At 41.2% G+C, this 19,961-nt stretch overlaps 2 protein-coding genes across 2 annotated transcripts in view; one reads left to right on the top strand and one right to left on the bottom strand.

Moving 5' to 3' along the window:
• Positions 1–16,697, top strand: rimkla (ribosomal modification protein rimK-like family member A). The gene is made up of 5 exons (XM_047364236.1): positions 1–1,376; positions 8,897–9,127; positions 11,278–11,364; positions 12,317–12,520; positions 14,338–16,697. The coding sequence occupies exons 1-5, from the start codon at positions 1,214–1,216 to the stop codon at positions 14,856–14,858; spliced, it is 1,206 nt and encodes a 401-aa protein (XP_047220192.1). The 5' UTR covers positions 1–1,213; the 3' UTR covers positions 14,859–16,697.
• The window catches only part of zmynd12 (zinc finger, MYND-type containing 12), a 12,629-nt gene continuing 8,217 nt past the window's right edge, over positions 15,550–19,961 (bottom strand). Inside the window, exon 8 of the mRNA XM_047364248.1 lies at positions 15,550–19,658. Coding sequence (XP_047220204.1) covers positions 19,527–19,658 — 132 coding nt within the window. The 3' untranslated portion in view covers positions 15,550–19,526. The remainder of the gene's footprint in view (positions 19,659–19,961) is intronic.

Here is a 19,961-nt window from a genome sequence, read left to right on the forward strand (position 1 = left end):
GAGTAGCTAATTTCAAAGATGCTTTTACAGAACTTGTCATTTACACTAATAGTAAACAAGTAATTCTTCACAAAAAGAGGGGAGGGAGAAGTGGGTTAGTAGCATAATTTCTCTCAGCCGACACAGCTGTCCCTAGATGGCGTTGGTAAACAATAGCCATCATCAAAATACGACTTATTTCTTACAAAAACTTATTTTTGCTTCCTGGAATTGCTGAATAACGTGTGAAAAAGACGTATGGTTGTGGTTTCTCGGTCATGTGATGACCTTAACTCAGTTCCTGCGCCTCAGAACAACAACGCTTTTCGTCAAAAGCTCCACGCGGCGCTGGTCTGAACCGGTTCGGAGAATGCGCGGTCTCGTGCGCCCTGCAGACGTCTCGCAGTGCTTCTCGCTGCATTCCGCGCGCCACCAACAGTCTCGACCCTCCCTTCCTACGCACGCTCATTACGTTTTCTCTTTCCTCATTGGCTCAGAATGTAGCGGCTCAGCCACCTTTTCCGCCTGCTGCGTGGACAGCGACACTATACAAGAATTGGGATTGGTCATCTGGCGTCCGAGCCTTTGTTTTGGGGCAGGGCACGAGACGTGGAGGAGTGGAGTTGTAAACTCAAGCGCGTGCACTTTTCAGCACCAATACCGCGTGGATAGCAGCCAAACGGACCAGACAGAGTTGCTCCATCGGTTAGCTTGTTTCGGTTTTGATAGTCGCTGTTGTTACGTTGAAAAAAAACCTTTTTTTTTTTTTTTTGTAGCGGTTCTGACTCTTCAGGCGGGAACCCAAAGCGGCGAGGCTTTAGCTTTGTTTGCCTCGGCGGCAAAAAAAAAAAAAAAAAAAAAAAGCTGCGTCTCGGTTGAAAAGGAGGTAAAAGCATCCTTATTTTCCTCGTCGCTGTTTCGAATTAGCTTTTTTTGTCGGGGTTCGACAAACTGATCCACGACAAGACTAAATGGCTGGAATCGACGGAAGACAAAGGTGATATACAGATCAACTTTCATCCTAGCCGGTTCGGTCCAGATAGCGGTTGAGCAAGTGGTCTTGTTTTTAAGCCATATTACAGCCTGCTCACACCGCTTGCCTCCATTGTGAGCGCAACTCTGCCATTCCCTCTGCCGCCCCAATCCCGCGCTCCCACCACGCACACCTGAGTGCCTCCCCCTCTTCACTTGGCGTATTTCTAGCTGTTTTGTAATTAAATCTACATTAGAAACAATGTGTTCTCGGGTCTGGTTCGTGACCGACCGGCGTATCAGCCAGGAGTACCCTCAGGTCCAGATCCTCCGGGCTCTGAAGGAGCGCTGTGCCGACGAGGATGTTGAATTCCGCTACCTCCTCATGGATCAGATCGTGCTAACGATCAGCCAAGGGCAGCTAGGCAAGTATCACCGAAATATTTCAACATTTAATGTTTCATCAGAATGTGACTAAGAGACTTACACATCTAAATAAGGTCTGTTACGCGTTTCCGTGTTATGCAAAGATCAAGGCGGGTGCTTATTGTGCTGCGATCAGGGTAGTGCCAAGTAGGGCTTGCCTGGTCTGCCTTGTAGCGAGGAAGCTTAGCAGCAGTAGCACAGCAATGACCGCCTAACCCACTTTCCAGCTAGACTGCCCGCTGACTGACGGAAGAGGTGACGCTTGATTTAATTCTGCTGAATACACTGCATTCCCCGGACAAATAGGATAATCAGAGGGATGTGTTCATTGAAATGATGCAGAAATATGATACTTACAGGGTAGACCTTAGGTGGGAAATCCAACTTTACTTCTCTATTTTTTTTCCTCCTCTTGGATTTTACATTTGCTAAAATTGTAGTTTTCTTGACTCCAATTATTTCAAATGTATAATCAGAGTCTAATATTAACAAAAAGGGGAAATGCACCTTGCCTAGATGCAGCTATAGCATCACCTTAAACTGCTGTTCCAGAGTTTCTGCTCATAATTAATTTCAGTTAATAGAGATTGCACCAAATAATTCACAACAAAGGTTATCCCAAGGACTTTACAAGAGAAACAGATCCATTTCATATCGAAAATCAGTCCGGTACAGTCCAGTCACTTTCAGTTCAGTTACAACATATTCAGCTCAAATATAGTTAAAAACCCCACTGGTAAAAACATACAAAGGAAGCACAGCCATGTGTCGTTGACCACTGACTGGTATGTCTGTCTCGCGAACAGGGGTGTGTGTTTTGTACTGATCTGTTCTGAAATCAGAACATTTCATATGTAACAGAAGCCCGTGGTAAACCGATGGTGACGAGGAGGAACTCTAAAATAAACAGACGCACATGGAATCTGTGAGCATGGTGTGAAATGGGGCTGGGTAACCAGATGAGAGGTGTAAGGGTCTAAATTAGCACATAAATGCTGTAGTTTGAAATTAGTGGAGGGTGAATAGATGGGAGAAAATGTTGGGTGGATTGGGGTGGGTCCGCCATGGGCTCATGCTCAGAGATCTTATTGTATTTGTTCGTCATGTGGATGATTTACACATAAAATTCTTATGTATGCTTAAAATTGGAAAGAAAGGCAGATACAAGGTGACATGCTGACCCAGTGACCAGGTTAATCTGTAAGTAAATGTGAATGTTTAAATATCCTAAATGCCCATTGAAATGGAGCTCACATGAGTTAATTCCTATTTGTAGGTGGATCACTGTCTAGATCTGTGGTTTAGTGGCATACTCACGAACAGGACTCTTAGTTTGGCTTGTAATCCAAATTGGCTCTAAGTGTTCGTACAAATGTCTCCTGAGCCTTGCCTTGACATCACAGATTAAGAACTGGGTGACAGATTGTCTATGGAGAAGGCTTCTTACATGAGAATTCACAAAATGCATGTGTTTCGTGTTTGTGGGTGGGGTTCAAGCACCCATTCTCTTGATTTATCTATATATGACTTACATAAACTTTTTAAGCCTATATTGCAAAAAAGAAGTACCTGTCAGGGGACCAGACAGGTCCAGTTAGGTGTTTAGAACTCAAGTCTGGATTCAGTGTGTTTGTAGGAAGAGACATCGCCAACAGGGGCAACACTAGTTGCTTCTGATGACAAATAACCTCCGCTTGCATAAAACTGCTGAACTCAGCACCCAGTCTGCAAGCAGCATTTCACATCCCATGATTGGATATATTTAAAGAGAGTCCTGACAGGAATCGTTTTCATAATCCTCTGTGATCCTGGTGCATGGCAGTGGCCGTAGCATTAACCCACTGATGATAAATGCAGCACTTCTGTGCCAGCGAACATGATATACTGAGATAGCTCCATTAACATTATTCATCACAGGAAAGCTATGAGAGCATCAGTAGCCAAAATGTTTGAACCCATTAGCTGTATTGGGCTAAATAATGTTTTATTGTTCAGGAAGGATGCTCTTAACCTGGCACAGCTATAACATGACAAGTTAACACTGAGTCTCGGTTGGTATTTGCTTCAAAATATGTTGTTACGTCTTCTTCATTGTAATAGAAGAGATATTATGCTTAAAGTTATTTAGTAAGTGTGGTAGTAGCTGTGATCTGATGTATTTTACTAACCAAGTTGCTGATGATCACATTTAGCCTACAGAGGCTTCATTTGCATTTTGTTGGCTTTTGCAAATAGGATCATGGCCTTTTCTTTTTTTTTTTTTATCTAGATAGACAAGAAGCTTTCTCAGAAGGCAGACACATTGCTGTAGTTAAATGTAAACCAAGCAACATATATTTGTGCTTTTAGGTTGGTGTATTTAAATGTTTCCGATAACAACAGAAAGGCAACATAGACTGCCAAATCACCGTTAACTCTAACTCCCATTTCTTAGTATATTTACCCTATGATCATATAATCCCAGTTTGACTAAGCATTGAGATAAGGAATTTGCATGGTTGCAATAAGCAATAGAACAATGTTTGCTTAATAAATGCTTGACCCCAAGCCTTGTAGCTTCATATTTTCTAATGCAAAATAATTGTTGAAACTGGGGTGCAAGTCATTGGAGATTAAAATAAAAAGAGACATCACCTTCGCCTTTCAGCAGTCTGTTGTAATCAGCCCCTAAGGTAAATTGTTTTGGTATAATCAGCCTCTCTGGAGATTAATAAAGCATATTTTACTCTCTGTTAAAAAGTTGCAATGCCCTTTTTTTATTAGTAAGCGCTAATACAGATAGGTGTAACCTGCAACCATAATTATTTAATAGTCTGCTCTATGTATGTACATCTAAGTTGTATTGATTGTTAATACTGGGCATGCAAAATTAAAGGCTACAAAAGGAAAGTAATGTCCATTGTTTTAAAAAACATAGTGCTATAAAGGGATAGGCTGGTATCAGATTATCACTGTATATAAATCTTTTCTACAATTACAACAGTTTTAAAGTATTGTAGTATTTCCCTTTGGGATTAATTAAGTATTTTTGAATTAAATTAATAAATAAAAATACATATCTTAAACCAAAAAGTGTTTAATGTTCTAAATGGCTTTTATTTAAAGCAGAAAGCTACAATTATTCTTACTGCTTTTAAATTTGTAAAACATCTTGATTAATACAGTTACAATAATGTTATCTATAACATTTATCTACACTGCTCAAAAAAATAAAGGGAACACTCAAATAACACATCCTAGATCTGAATGAATGAAATATTCTCATTGAATTCTTTGTTCTGTACAAAGTTGAATGTGCTGACAACAAAATCACACAAAAATCATCAATGGAAATCAAATTTGGATATATTTAAAGAGAGTCCAATCCAATGGAGGCCTGGATTTGGAGACTCACACAAAATTAAAGTGGAAAAACACACTACAGGTTGATCCAACTTTGATGTAATGTCCTTAAAACAAGTCAAAATGTGGCTCAGTATTGTGTGTGGCCTCCACGTGCCTGTATGACCTCCCTACAACGCCATGCGGCCCTCCAAAGAAATGCCACCCAACACCATTACTGACCCACTGCCAAACTGGTCATGCTAAAAGATGTTGCAGGCAGCAGATCACTCTCCACGGTGTCTCCAGACTCTGTCACATCTGTCACATGTGCTCAGTGTGAACCTGCTTTCATCTGTGAAGAGCACAGGGCGCCAGTGGTGAATTTGCCAATCCTGGTGTTCTCTGGCAAATGCCAAGCATCCTGCACGGTGTTGGGCTGTGAGCACAACCCCCATTAGTGGACGTCGGGCCCTCATACCATCCTCATGGAGTCGGTTTCTAACTGTTTGTGCAGACACATGTACATTTGTGGCCTGCTGGAGGTCATTTTGCAGGACTCTGGCAGTGCTCCTCATGTTCCTCCTTGCACAAAGGCGGAGGTAGCGGTCGTGCTGCTGGGTTGTTGACCTCCTACGGCCTCCTCCACATCTCCTGGTGTACTGGTCTGTCTCCTGGTAGCACCTCCAGGCTCTGGACACTACGCTGGCAGACACAGCAAACCTTCTTGCCACAGCTGGCATTGATGTGCCATTCTGGATGAGCTGCACTACTTGAGCCACTTGTGTGGGTTGTAGAGTCCGTCTCATGCTACCACGTGTGAAAGAACCATCAACATTCAAAAGTGACCAAAGCCATCCAGAAACCATAGATACTGAGAAGTGGTCTGTGGTCCCCACCTGCAGAACCACTCCTTTATTGAGTATCTTGCTAATTGCCAAAGATTTCCCCCTGTTGTCTTTTCCATTTGCACAACAACATGTGAAATTGATCGTCAATCAGTGTTGCTTTCTAAGTGGGCAGTTTGATTTCACAGTTTGATTTACTTGGAGTTATATTGTGTTGTTTAAGTGTTCCCTTTATTTTTGTGAGCAGTGTAGTATCTTGGTTTTAATACACAGGCTTTAAGAAAACATATAGAATGGATACTTGCTAAATGTAGAAGATTTTCAAGTCAACAAACTAATTCAGATAGTTTTAGCTCTTGGTTCTACTCTTTATAGAGCAATCCAAGTATAAATAGCTCATATTAGCAGGTTAATAAATATTTATTTGTCTTTCTCATAAGTAATGGAGATGCTTGCATTAATAAACAACTAAACAAGTTGTAATGTAAATGTACCAGAGTTAGCCAAACCAGCTAGCTTTGATTGGTAGTCCCTAAGCCTGATGTAAAACAGCTATAACAGAATATAACAACAATATAATCACAATAATTACATGTTAAAAACTATATGGCATCATGACTGAACAAAGATATGTGATTGGTCAAGTTAAAAAGACTATCCAAAGCTAAGAGCTGTGATTCTCAAAAACAACTTTACCTTTTGTTTGAAGGCAAGATGAAGACTGCCTTCAATTTCAGTGACATGAAACGTATCTTTTTGAGTGGGATTCTACGCTTTCCTCTGGCATTTTCCTTCGATAGTTTATTTACTCCAACACTTTTGCTGGCATTTCACCAAAAGGCCTTAAAGCCTTAAGGTGAAAACGTTTTTTGAAACCGAGTTGCTGCCTGGTACACCTCGAGACAAGTAGTCAGCCCCTGCATTGTATGAAGAAAGTGTAAAACATGCTGTTTATTAAAGTCATCACTTTAATATTAATTTATTATTAGGTGTCACCATATCAAAGTGGCGTCCAACTCATAACTCAATTTAGGTTCCCTATCAGACCAACACAAAAGGACCCGGTTGCTTCAGTAAGCTAATGTCGGACAGGACCCTGAATTACAGTACATTCAGGACTGACACACTGGGCACACATGTCAAAGCAATCGTCAGTCCGCTTTGTGACGTAACAGCGGTATGTATAGCATGCCTGCTATTCTTTAAAGCTTTGTTGGGTAGGATGGAAACCGGATGAACCAATACAGTCTGTCGAACACAGTGAAAACAGTATGATCTGTTGAACCAGCAATGAAACAGTCCTCTCAGTTTTTACTAGAAACTGATCCAACCCAGTAAATATAGACCTTCCCTCCTAAAACGCTGTTGTATTCTTAAATCATTATCCAACTAAATTGCTATGGGATTTTATTGTAACGGTCACATGACAGAGAAGAGAAAAGCACACAAACCCGAGCACAGATGAATAGGGCTGATTCATCCGGCTCGCTCATTGGTCTCTGTTCGGTCCCCCTGGAGACGGAGACAACGCTGTGAATACTGTCTGTCAGAAACCATGAGAGAACATCCCCTGATACTTGCCACTGTAACAGCACTGATGGTGCCTGCAAAAACCACCAGTGTGTGAGAGTGTCGAATGGAGAGAGGCAATGAATCCTCCTGCTTCTTTGCTGAGATCGTCAAGAGGAAGAAGGGGGGGATGAAGGGGGAAAAGGAGAGGGGTGGGGATCTTTTCATGGCTACATACTCTTCTATTTTCTTGCAACATATTCCCTCTCTCCTTCTCACATTGCCCTCCTGTTGGTTTCAAGACATCCTTGACCTCGTGTGCATTTTGCTGTTTTTCATTTCCTCTTTTTATCCGTTGAAACAAAAGCAGCATGTTAAAAATACACATTATAGAAAAGACTGGTCAGCAACTGTCTGTTGTTATTATGTGGGCAGCCGGCATAGAGCATCTCATGACCTCTAATGAGCTCCGCTTGCTTTGTCTGGTCTCTCTGAAAATCCTGCAGCTTGTAAGATGGCTAAAATTCAGATAGCAGTGAATGCTTCTTTCACTCCAGTGGTCCAAACAGGTTGTCATCGCAAGCTAAAAAATCTTTGCTTCATGCCTTTCCCATTAATTCTGCCAACCTGTGGTCCATTGCTGGTGAATATGCCATCTGTGCTGCAAATTTCAAAGCAACACACTGATCTGATGCTTTTGTGCAGAATTAGAAGGGTGTTAGAGGTTGAAGAAAGCTTGCTGGTGATTTTGAGCAAACTGGGTATTTTCAGTTTCATTAGCATCATGCTTCACAAGATTGTCAACTCCCCCTTGTTTTCATTCTGCCCTGAATTAAAATGGCTGATCAGTAACCAGTTCAGATGTGCTCAGATAGCCTTTTGTTCCCTAGCTGAAATTTGCATGAGAAAAAGTGGTGTCAGGCTGAGACGTTGGAAGCCAAGGTCAATTTGACTTTCAATAAAGCAGAGAAATACACAGTTTGGATCCCAGAAACTATTTCCATTAAGACGGCATTTGGATATTAAACATGTGTAGGTGACTGGACTTGATTGCAGCATAATATATCCTAGATAAAAATATTTTACTTCTGTGCATAAAACAGTGTATAATCAGGCTTTTTTTCAGTGTGATTAAATTCAAGACATGCAGTCTTGGGATTTCAGAGGTCTCTTAACTGTCTGACTGCTCTACACTGAATACACAGCATAGTACTTGGTGCCCTTACATCACTAAAGATATCTTGCTCTTGCGACGGCGTTGTATATTATAATACTATTGAGATGGCAGGAAGGACTTGCAGCATGTTCTATGTTCGTGCATCATTGGGTTCTGTAGGTTTAATTGTCTATGCTTTACTACAGTCCACCCTGCATGGCTCACTCGTTATACTTGTCTGTTGAAAACTGGGTCCGGAGGCCATTTCCAAAGGAGGAGTAAACTTTTCCAGTGCCTGATGCCCATGCACTTCAACATTTTTCCAGGCTTAAACGTGACAGGGAAATTAAAGGTTTAAACCAACATAAATTTGTTCATAACTCTGGTTTCTAGATGCAAGAGAGTCAAATACTGAGGATGTTTGATGCAGGTTTTTCCTGTTTTGGATTTACATGCAAGTATTTCACAGCTTGAAATCACAAATATTGAATTAGAAAAAAACCCAGGAGATTTTGAGAATCTCGATTTAAAACTCCTAAGACTTCCTACGTGTTGGTTTGAGTCTAAATGTTTTTTTTATTTACAACTTAGAATGATCAGCCAGGTTCTTGATTAATATTTGTCTTTTTATCTGTTTTTCATCCACCCCTCCTCCCTATTCCTCCATCATTATCTTACCCTCCAGGTCTGCGAGTGGAACAGGAAATGGTAACATCTTATCCTCAGGTGGTGGTTGTGCGGGTCCCCACGCCCTGGGTTCAGTCTGACAGTGACATTACCGTGCTACGCCACCTGGAGAAGATGGGCTGCCGGCTGATCAACCGACCCCAGGCCATACTCAACTGTGTCAACAAATTTTGGACCTTTCAGGAACTAGCCGGCCATGGGGTCCCTCTTCCTGACACCTATTCTTACGGTAATAATGTAGAAACAACCAGCAAAGCAGTTGGTGTGCATTATTACAATTTCCCAGTATGAGAACAGACATTAAGGCGACCATGTGCTCAATGTGTGGTTTCCCATGTTTGGCTCCTGAGGTTTTATGAATACCAGATTCCCTTTACAGCCCCATGGTTTTTTAGTAAGAAGTTGTAAATATGATATTACGATTCTCCTTGAGCTTTATCGTGAAACCTTATATTTATATTTTCATAACATTTTTTACAGTATTATGTTAAAAACACATGCTTTAATGTGTTATATTGGAATTTGATGTGTTAGACCAACACAAAGTTGTGCATAATCGCATAGCAATGTGGTGTGCTGTTCATTTCTATTCACCCCCTTTACACTGATGCCCCAAAATAAACGCATCAGAACTGCCATCAGAAGCCACTTAATTATGAAATAGAGTCTAAACTTGTGTTATTTAACTTCACTATAAATTCATCTGATCTGTAAAGGCCTCAGAGCTTTGTTAGAAAACATCAGGGAACAAACTACAGCATTAAGACCAAGGAACACAGCAGGGAGGTCAGGGAGGAGGCTCTGGAGAAGTTCAAGAATCTGTTGGCCAGACACCTATTAGTCTTCCGCTCCACAAATCTGACCTTTATGGAAGAGTGGTGAGAAGAACGCCATTTCTAAAAGAAGGCATAAGCCATGTGGGGGGCGCAGCAAACATCTGGAAGAAGCTGCTGAATAACTGAGCTAAATGCAGGGTGATTTTAGAAGAAAACATGTGAGAGGCTTCAGATGAGCAGCAGGACAACAGCCCTGATCATACAGCCAGAGCTGTAATGTCACGGTTTAGATCAAAGCATATCCATATGTTAGAAAGGGCCTGTTGAAGTACAGACCCAAATCTAATCAAGAATCTGTAGCGAGACAGACAGTGACAGATGCTCTCCATCCAGTCTGAGTAAAGTTGGTTAATATTAATATTAATGCAGGGCACATTTTGTTTTTTATTTGTGAAAACGAGTATATTCTTCTTTTAAATTGTAAATGATGTGCTAGTTTGTGTTGGTCTGTTATCTGACATACATGAGTGTGGTTGTCATGTGACAAAATGTGATTATATGGGTATGAATACTTTTGGAATGCTCTGGTAAAGTCTACATAGGCATTTTGTGATTTTAGTCAACTTAAGACAGAATAAACACAGACCAGACTTCATAATTAAAGGGATTTTTTTTCTTGATTTATGAGAAGCAGATTTGAAGTACAGCAAAACCAGAGCTCCCGTGTTTATTTCTTGTACTTCATGGACTCTTCTGAGTACCAACAGCGCACATTTCTTTGTGCTTCAAAAAAACCACATTGCTGTGGTATTCATGAGAGCAGAAAAGGAAGGATAGAGACAGCAGGGGAAAAAAGAATGAGCGGGGGCTGTTTGGCCTACATTCCATGTGTTTCTGTGCACAGGCCATGCATGCAGAGCAGCTGGAGAGCTTATGTAACCAACCCCCCCACCATCCCTCCCCATGCCCTTTCATTTTTCAAAATAAAGCCTGCCATTGCTTTCCTGCCTCTACCAGAGAATACCATAGCAGCTCACTGGTTGATTTGTTATCTGCTGTCTCCTGCGCTCCTTCCTACATTTTTTCCCGTCTGAGTGAAAACACACATGATTTAGTACACCAGGAGAGGTCCAAGTCACAGGGTTGGCTGCATCTGCCGCTCTGACTGCATGCCAAGTAAGCGCGGGCAGGAGAATGAAGACGCTGAGACAGTATCAGGGGTGGAAAAGGGAAGAAATTTGTTTAACCCATTTTTGTGCATCCCCTCAAGTCAAAACAGGAAGCTGAAGCACATCTGTTGCAACAAGCTGCCATTGTAAATCATTGTCAAATATGCTCAGCTGCTTTACATGCAGTGTGTCGGTCAGCGACTCCACTCTTCTGTTGTGTGAACCAAGGCTACAGATTCAAGCTCAGGCAACACTCCTACAGCATCACTGTTTTGAGTAACTCTTGTTTCCATAGAAACATGCTTCTTCCACTCTGCTCGTCCTGCCAGATTGGCTGTAATGTGTGATCCATGTCACAGAAACAGCTCCTAACGTGCTTTAATGTGTGGTTGTGGATGCGTGTGTGTGTGTGTGTGTGTGTGGGCATTTCTCAGGGGGGCACGACAACTTCCGTAAGATGATCGATGAGGCCGAGCCGCTAGGATACCCGGTGGTGGTGAAGAATGCACGTGGCCACAGAGGTAAGATGATACGGCCATTACGTCTTCTCATTCACCCAGGCCACCGCACTACCTTTCAAAAATGCCCTCATGAAGGGAATTTTAGCCACCCTGACATGAAATTCATTGACAGAGTGTTAAATAATTACCACTGCGGTGCTGCCACAAACACAAAACATGGTCTCGTAAAGACAGGTTAATCATTTCTGTTTCTGGTTAACAAATGAACCCTCAGTGTATCATTTTCACTGAGTTCATGAGGGGCTTGTGTGGAGGGTCTAAGCCATAAATGCATTGACCCCCAAGACAAATCCGCTCCTTACTGCAGAACCATTAGCTGATTCCTATTCTCAGTTATTGACTTTTTAGAGGCTTGATGAAGAAATAACCATGGTATTCGGTAGCTGAGGCGTCCATCATGCAGCTCCGTCCTGGAGGGCTGCTGCTGCTACTGAACCACAACTGTGACAAGTTTTATGGAGCTCAGAGTCTCAGGGGTTGGTTTTAGTGGCTGAAATCCAGCTTCCTTCAGATACTTAGGCCTCTAAACTAATGCCTAGTTAGGGTCAAAATGATACTATTTTTTTTTTAGCAGTAAAAGGACAAATACTGATTCTGTTTAGCCATCTAAAATGGTTACCCTTGAAACAGTTCAGAGGTCCAGACAGTAATGAGGCAGAGCCAGGTTATGCTAATTAAGACGGCCATCTTCTATCCTCTGTGAGAAGAGGTTCTGAGGGTCCTGTCAGTTATTTGAGAAATGGGAAATTGGATGAGTTGCTCATCTGAGAGAACTGCTTGTCAGTAAAATGTTAGGGAAGCAATTCAACCTGGTCTTGCATCTCATTATTCACCAGTCCTGCAAATATTTGAATATTTATCTCATTTTAACAAGTCTGTGTGTCATGGTAGCCTGAAGAGTTGCTCATTTTTCCTTTCTTCTCCTCATTTAGTCTCTCCTTCCTTCTCTTAGGCAAGGCTGTGTTCCTGGCACGCGACAAACACCACCTGACAGATCTGTGTCACTTGATTCGCCATGAAACGCCCTACCTGTTTCAGGAATATGTGAAGGAGTCTCACGGTCGTGACGTGCGGGTGGTCCTGGTGGGCGGCCGTGTTATCGGCTCCATGCTACGCTGCTCCACCGATGGACGCATGCAGAGCAACTGCTCCCTGGGTAGGTAAACACCCGAGAGGCACCAATGTTTAATTACCCAACATGCTTCACTGCTTCATCCTTACAGTTGGCAGCTCTGCTGCGTTTAAGTTGTTCTTGAATTTGCCAGACATCCACATTTTTATGTTGGCAGCTTGTATTACATACAGTTTTGGTGAGAATTTTAAATACACTCATCATCAGCATAAATGTCATTATTTTTTGTGCCTTTTAAAAAGATTCTTTGAACCATTTTCTTTCAGGGTAGGACGCTTATTTTATAACACATATTTTAAATTGTTTTTTTTAATCTAACGTAATCTGTGCCAGAATTATACATACACACTCAAATATATCCATGCAGCCCTTTTAATATTTAAATAAGTCACCCATTGCAAGTTGCAGAGATACTTATTTGTTGCAAATATTTATTTTATTTATGTCAGTACTTGGTATGTATTGTATAGCTTATAATACCTCAATCGTATAGCATTGTTTACGATTGTCACTGTGATGGGACCCTTAAATATCATGCAACTTTACTAGTATTTGTAATTTTATAGGTATTTTATAGGTGTTTACCTGCTCTGTTTTATTTATCTTTCATTGACTTGCATTTGATGTAAAGCCTCAGGTTCCCCCCATGGGGGTCAGTAAGGGAACATCTTCGGTGCATTTTCTAAAGGGTTGCGTTCGATCCAGTCCAGATGCAATGTTGGCAAAGTTTCTAATGTTAGCAGTCTTGATGATGTTAGTCTGGGGTATTAACCAGGTATTACCCCCATTTCACCAAACCATCACCTTCAGATGAAAGGTTTGGACCACAAGTACCAAGCCTGTTATAAACTGGATGATACAGGAACACCAGTGTCTCTGCTCGTAGTTAAGCCAGCTCAATATCAACATTTACTGAGAGGACTAAGAGAGAAGGCCCTGCTAAAAAAATGACATCTTTAAGCTCAAAAGAAGTTTGCAGCTACCCACATGCACAAGTCGAATATCTTCTGGAGAATCGTTTTGATGGCAGAACTGAAACAAAATCCGAGCTGTTTTGACACGATGGCAGAAGTATGTTCAAGACGAGGCTTTGAAACCTAAAAACAACATGCCAACTGTCAGGCACGGTGGTGGCAGCATCATGTGTGGATTATGCTTAAAAGCAAAGTCAGTGTCAGAAAATCAGCCAATTTCTGTCCAACATGCTAACAGGCATCAATCCAAATATTAGGGTGTGTGTGAATGGCGGTGAACCCAGTTCTAGCTTTAAAGAGTCATTGAAAATGAGTTAGGGTTGTAAATGCCCAAAATTAATATGATGATCAAGCCTTTGATGAGTGAATTCAAGCTTTTCTCCAGCACTGTAATCAGATAAATAATTTGGTATCTAATTTCATCTGTGAACAGTTTTCTTTTACTGTTTCTAAGCTGTAACTCAGCTGCTGTGATCATCAGTGTATGGGAGCCAAAACTGATGACTATATCTGTCCAAATGTGTGGTTAAGTAGCGCAGAATCAACACTTTTGCTTAATCCACCCTTAGGACCTTAAGTGACACAGCAGACCAGCTGGTGAGGCTGATTTTCAATGTCAGGGCATGAGTACTTTGAGTGTAGCTGAGGATGTAATGGTATGTGACATAATTAGGACATCAGTCGCCACATTTCTCTGAATTTATGTAACAGATCATGTTAAACATATGAGAAATCTCAAGTAGAGAGGTACATTTTTCAATGATATTATGTCCTTTGAATATTTCTATTATGTGTCTTTATACATTAAACCTGTTTTTTCACAGAGATTTTAGTATTCACTGGGCTTGCATGTCTCTGAATTGTCAGGTGGTGTGGGGATGATGTGCCCCCTGAGTGAGCAGGGCAAGCAGCTTGCCATCGAAGTGTCCAACATCCTGGGCATGGATGTGTGCGGCGTCGACCTCCTGCAGCTCAACGACGGCTCGTTTGTGGTTTGCGAGGCTAATGCCAACGTGGGCTTCATTGCCTTCGACCAGGCCTGCGGGATTGATGTGGCGGGGATTATAGCTGACTTTGCTCTTTCGACGCTCCCCAGCCGCCTGACTCGGAAGATGTCCCTACTGTCTGTCGTGTCCAGCACCAGCGAGACCAGCAGCGAGCCCGAGGTGTGCATCGTGAACATGGGCGGCGGCTCCCTGCCCGAGGCCGTCTGCAACATGAGCGTAGGTTCTTCCTCGAGCGAGAGCGACCCAGAGCTGGCCGAGCCATCGCAGTCGTCGCCCCGCCACTCCTCGGCCTCCGCCCTGTCCGACCTCCCCGGCCTGCCTGACGCAGCTTACAACTTTAACACCCTCCTGGCCAATGAAATCAAGCTATTGACTGAGTGAGAATCAAACAACTTTACATACACACCACAATCACACACGTACAGTACATACACTAGTACAAGCATTCATTTCAAAAAACACATATTGCTTTGAAACAAAAAAATCACAACATGTTCAGTGAAAAAAAAAAAAGGTGAGAGAAACAGACCACATGTTATGACTCAACAGAGGCAAACATCTAAACACGAGGCTTCTACTTTTGACGAACAGATCTACGGCTGCTCCCCTGACTCTTTTCTTTCCATCTTTTTTTAAACGACCACAGAGGTATGAGAAGCAGCATATGGTGTCACAGCGTATGAGATAACTGCCAAAACTGGCCTCTGCTAATGTGTATTTGTTTAGTTTTTTTTTATGGGTGAAGATTTTCATTAAATGCCATGTTTATCCCTCCTCACATATGAAAGGTTCTCCTGGTGTGGTAAGGTTTGGTTGACGAAAGTATTTCTAGGTTGAGTGTTCACACATGCTAGGCATTTTCTGTCTGTTCCAATTTAGTACCGAAGTGTTCCTGAGGAGGACAGAAAACAAGATGGAGTCCAAAACTGAAGGTGTGCAAACTTTATGTCAGTGGGTAGTTGTCATGTTCTGCTAAAACTCGCACGTCGCAATAAATTCACGACCATTTCAGTTTACATTTCAGCTTGTGTGTTGGATTACCAGCAGCAGCTCTGCTTTTTTTTTTTTTTTTATCCATTATATGCCTAGCACTTTATTAAAACAGCTTTGTCTTTTTTCTCTCCTAGATGACATATTTAGGAAAAATGAAACCGTATTCATCACCTGAAAGCAAAATTTACCTCAAAGCAGAGATGTCTCACTGCCATAGGACGTCACAGACACACAGAACATATCAGCTTAGATCCTAACACCTTCCAGACCAGGTGTTCCTCCCCTTTATGTCTCGGACCTAAAATATCGTATTTTATGTTTATGTTACATTTGAAATTCTTTTCTTTTTTTTTTCTTTTTTTATAAATAATAGAGATAGCAGAATTAGCTTCATGACACATTAGTATGCAGCTGATGAAACTGGAACAGCTGGAGAGGGAAAAAACGGTCATCTTAGTTGTGGACAAGCTAGATTGTACAGACCAAACTGTGATTTTTAAAAGGCTCACGCTGGTGCTAACTGTTGTGGATGTGGTTAGTTCACAGGGTTAATGTAGGTTAATTGTGTTTTTTTTTTTTTATTGTTCTCATAAATCCTTTGTTAGTTGTTGAAGAAAATCAACCTACCTTGAAACAAAAATGGAAAATATATTTCCTTTAACAGGATGTTATTTTTTCCTTATAGAGTAAAGAAACAAAAAGAAAAAATCCAGGGATTTTAGCAGCCAAGACTTTATTGTTTACAGTTTTTTGTTCCTATGAATTTACTTTCTGGATAACTTGTGACATTAAAGACAGAGGCATAAGGTATATCCATTACTTACGAATACTTTGAGACCAACTTTGATCAAAAGCACAAATATAAACTCTAAATCGTCCACATAGTTGTCTTTAGGCTTGTAAACCCTTTCTGTTGGACACAACTCAGGGAAGCAGCCTGGATCTCAGTCCTGACCCCTTCCACAAAGGCATGGAATATCCATCCAAGCTTGAAACATGTCAGAAACATAACACGTACTTACACGTAGACCAAAAAAAATAAACAACAATGAAAAAAGGTTGTAAACTACAGTATAAGACATGTGGTGTATACCATGGTTAACATGTACTTTTTTCCTTGCTTGTTTCATGATGTTCCATGTTTTCTTCCTAATTTATGGGATTTTTGAAGAAAAAAAGTGGTTTGTGTGCACTAATATTGTCTCAATAAAGTGAAACCTCTGTGAAGCTTGATTTTTCATTTCCCTTTGTTGTGGGCCAAAGTTTTACCGTCTGGGGTCAAACAGCGTCCCGCTCGAGGGTCTGGCAGTGGAAAGAAAGGGCAGCTTTTATTTTAAATCTGCTCCTCACCGTTTTCACCACTACTGTCATGGTGTTTGGTATCAATATTATCAAAACTCAAAAACTGTGACATCTGTCACTGTCTACATTCCTGACACGTAAGGACAGCGATCATGTCGACAAGTCACATCCTGAACACTTCGCTGAGTGAGCAGTAATATTTCCCGTCTGCATTAAAGCTTGTATATCTGTACATCTTGTACTTAAGTAAAGATCACATATCTTCCCAAGACAAATAGCCATTCACAGGAAAGAAACACACTTTCCTCTCACACAGACCATGTTGTGTGATTATATGTATAAATACTGACAGAACGCATCTTGCCAGGATTACCCTCGTAGCTCTGATAGGGCACTCAGATTGTCTAGATTTACTTGGGAACATCCGATTTTAGGGTAAAAGCTGAATCATAATCTGTTTTCAGTTATGCCTGGTCTTTATTGGTCAGCTGCCATAATGAAGTGGATAGCTGCTGAAAAAATACGGTAATGAAAAGAAAAATGAGTTTACTCTCCGGGATAAGGTCCTTGGTCCGCCTGGAACAAGCTTGTTTATCTGGGAGGGAAGTTGTGGATGCCGACTGTTAGAATTAAAAAGGGAATTGATGTTGATCCAATTATTTACTTGTTTAGAAGAACAACTGAAATAGAACCAACAGAAACCCTTTTTATTGAAGGTCGGTACAATGAACACTGACAATTAATTGATTTTTAAAACGCCTGTTGTGACAACGAATTGTATCTAAACATCTTAAAGCAAGGTTTAGTTGCCAGTAATATTTGTTTTAAAGCCTGTGGTTTGCTAAAAGGTTTCCCATATGCAAGAAGAAAGCAACTTCTGATTTACTTCGTGACTCGCTGCAGCTCTCTGCTGATGACATAAACTGTTTACTAGGCAGTTCAAGTCTGCTAAGACGGAAAATATGAAAGTGGTTGCATAAAAACGGTCCCAGCAAATGTCATTGACCTTTCTCTTTGTTTTATTTCTGGCTGAAGGTTGTTGTTCACAAATGTCCAAAATCATGTAAATATACATCTCTCTTTCTTTTTTTTTTTTTTATTAAAATAAAGCGTCATTATTCAAACCAATGAAAATGTGCCCTTTTGCTCTTTATTGGACATTTGTAAGCGTTGCATGATTGTCATTTTATTTAGATTAGGAAATAGCTATAGCTTTGCTGTTTTGTCACACTTAAGATGTTTCAGATCATCAGAAAAATGTAATTATCTGGCAATTATAACCACCTGAGTAAAATTAAAATAATTTTATTATGTTTTTATATAAGAAGAAAAAAAACTTCTCATTCTGGTCATTTTCCCGTTCTAACTGGCCCTTGGTTACTAGTTTGGCAACAACCGCCGTCAAGTGCTTGCAAGAACTGACTGTTTTACATCACTGTGGTGAAATATGGCCCAATCCTCTTGCTGTGACATGTTTAAGGTCATCCCACAGCATCTCAGCTGGGTTTAAGTGCAGACTTTGACTCCAAAACATTTTTTGAGTTATTCAGTGTGCAGTATTGACCTCCTGCATGAACCAAAGTGTGCTTGAGCTGAAAGTCACAAACTGATTGCCTGAGATTTTCCTTCAGGATTTAATGGCAGAGAGCAGAATTCATGTTCCCCTCAGTTATGGCAAGTGGTCCAGCGTCCTGAAACAGTAAAGCATTCACACTATTACATTACCACCATGTTTGGTTGTTGTTATGATCTTGTTTTTCCGATTCCAAAGACTTCCACTTTAGTCTGGTCTGTCCACAGATCATTTTCCCAAAAATCGTCAAGATGTTTTCTGGCTGTGAGATTGGACTTTGCGTTCTTTTGAGGGGGTGCTGGCGACAGTGGTAGGAGTTTGTCCTGTAACAGGTGGGTTGCCAGTTCGAACCCCCGCTTTGTGCATCTCAGTTGTTGTGTCCTTGTGGCCTGCTGATGGTGGTCAGAGGGTTTGGTGGCACCAATTGTATGGCAGACTTACTTCTGTCAGTGTGCCCCAGGGCAGCTGTGGCTACAATGTAGCTCACCACTGTCAGTGTGTGGACTGATTGTAGTGTAAAGCGCTTTGGGGTCCTCAGACTTGATACAAGTGCAGGCCATTTACCATTTTTTGGTTGAAGGTTCACCACTGCTGCATGTCTTTCCAGATTGATTGATATCAGTGACCGTTTCTCAGCTTTCTTGATTTTTTTCAGATTGGAGCATGACGTGTTCCTTTGAGATCTTGTGTCCCAGTTTATGTTAAGAGGCAGGTTCTAATTAAGAGAACCTGTTCTCTTAATTAGAACCTGCCTCTGTTACGTGTCAGACAGTAGCTAGGTCCGGGTGAGGCAAGTGAAAATGATCCAGAAAATGGTCAATTCATGATTCAACAAAAAGGCAAATATATTTTCACATATGGACAGGTTGTTTTCCCCTAATAATAAAGGTAATCATTATTTGATAACTTTTGTATTTACTCTGGATGTCTTTGTATAAGAGATTTTGTCTAAAATATGTTTCATGATCTAAAACATTTAAGTGTGACAAAAAGTAAAAACAGGAAAAATGGCATCTTTCTTCACAACACTGTATATCACAAGCACACAAGTTTACCAATAATAACTGCATGAAGTTTTATTTATTAGCTGTTCTCTGTATTCACATGTGGATGAATTGTAAGGCTAAACACATCAATGGAGCAGATCTCAGAGAATAAAGTAGGCAGAGGAGAGGTGTTGGCTAACCAGAACCAGGCTGTGGTTCAGTCTGCAGACTCTGCACCTGCTGCAGCAGCCTCTGGATGGATTCTGTCAGGTCATGTTTTGGTATCTGCTGGCTGGCCTGCAGGGCTGTGCTGCCAAATCCCAGAACCTGGCACGGAAACAAACACAAGCACAGCAGCTGACAGAGTCTCTCGGGAAAGCAAAGCAGAGTTATATAATTATGTCACTGAAATTGGACAGCAGCTTCATTTAACCCACTTTACATAGCCTACTGACAACCTGACATGCTATGCCCTCTTTTATACCTGGGATCAGGTAACTGGTTATAAGATCAGTTTGATTACAGTAACTTTAACAAGCTGAATGGCTGCAGTTTATATATATATATATATTTTTTTTGTAGACCAAATACAACTCAAACAAGTCCTTTTATCTACCAAAGTAAAATGCT

Source organism: Girardinichthys multiradiatus, chromosome 1, assembly GCF_021462225.1.
Source record: "Girardinichthys multiradiatus isolate DD_20200921_A chromosome 1, DD_fGirMul_XY1, whole genome shotgun sequence".
Taxonomy (NCBI): Eukaryota; Metazoa; Chordata; class Actinopteri; order Cyprinodontiformes; family Goodeidae; genus Girardinichthys; species Girardinichthys multiradiatus.

Bases quoted from the DNA above. Each gene is read 5' to 3' on its own strand.
- rimkla (XM_047364236.1), top strand. From the start codon at position 1,214: ATGTGTTCTCGGGTCTGGTTCGTGACCGACCGGCGTATCAGCCAGGAG. The intron at 9,128-11,277 runs GTAATAATGTAG...GGCATTTCTCAG, and splicing joins TCCTGACACCTATTCTTACG to GGGGGCACGACAACTTCCGT. The intron at 11,365-12,316 runs GTAAGATGATAC...TCCTTCTCTTAG, and splicing joins GAATGCACGTGGCCACAGAG to GCAAGGCTGTGTTCCTGGCA.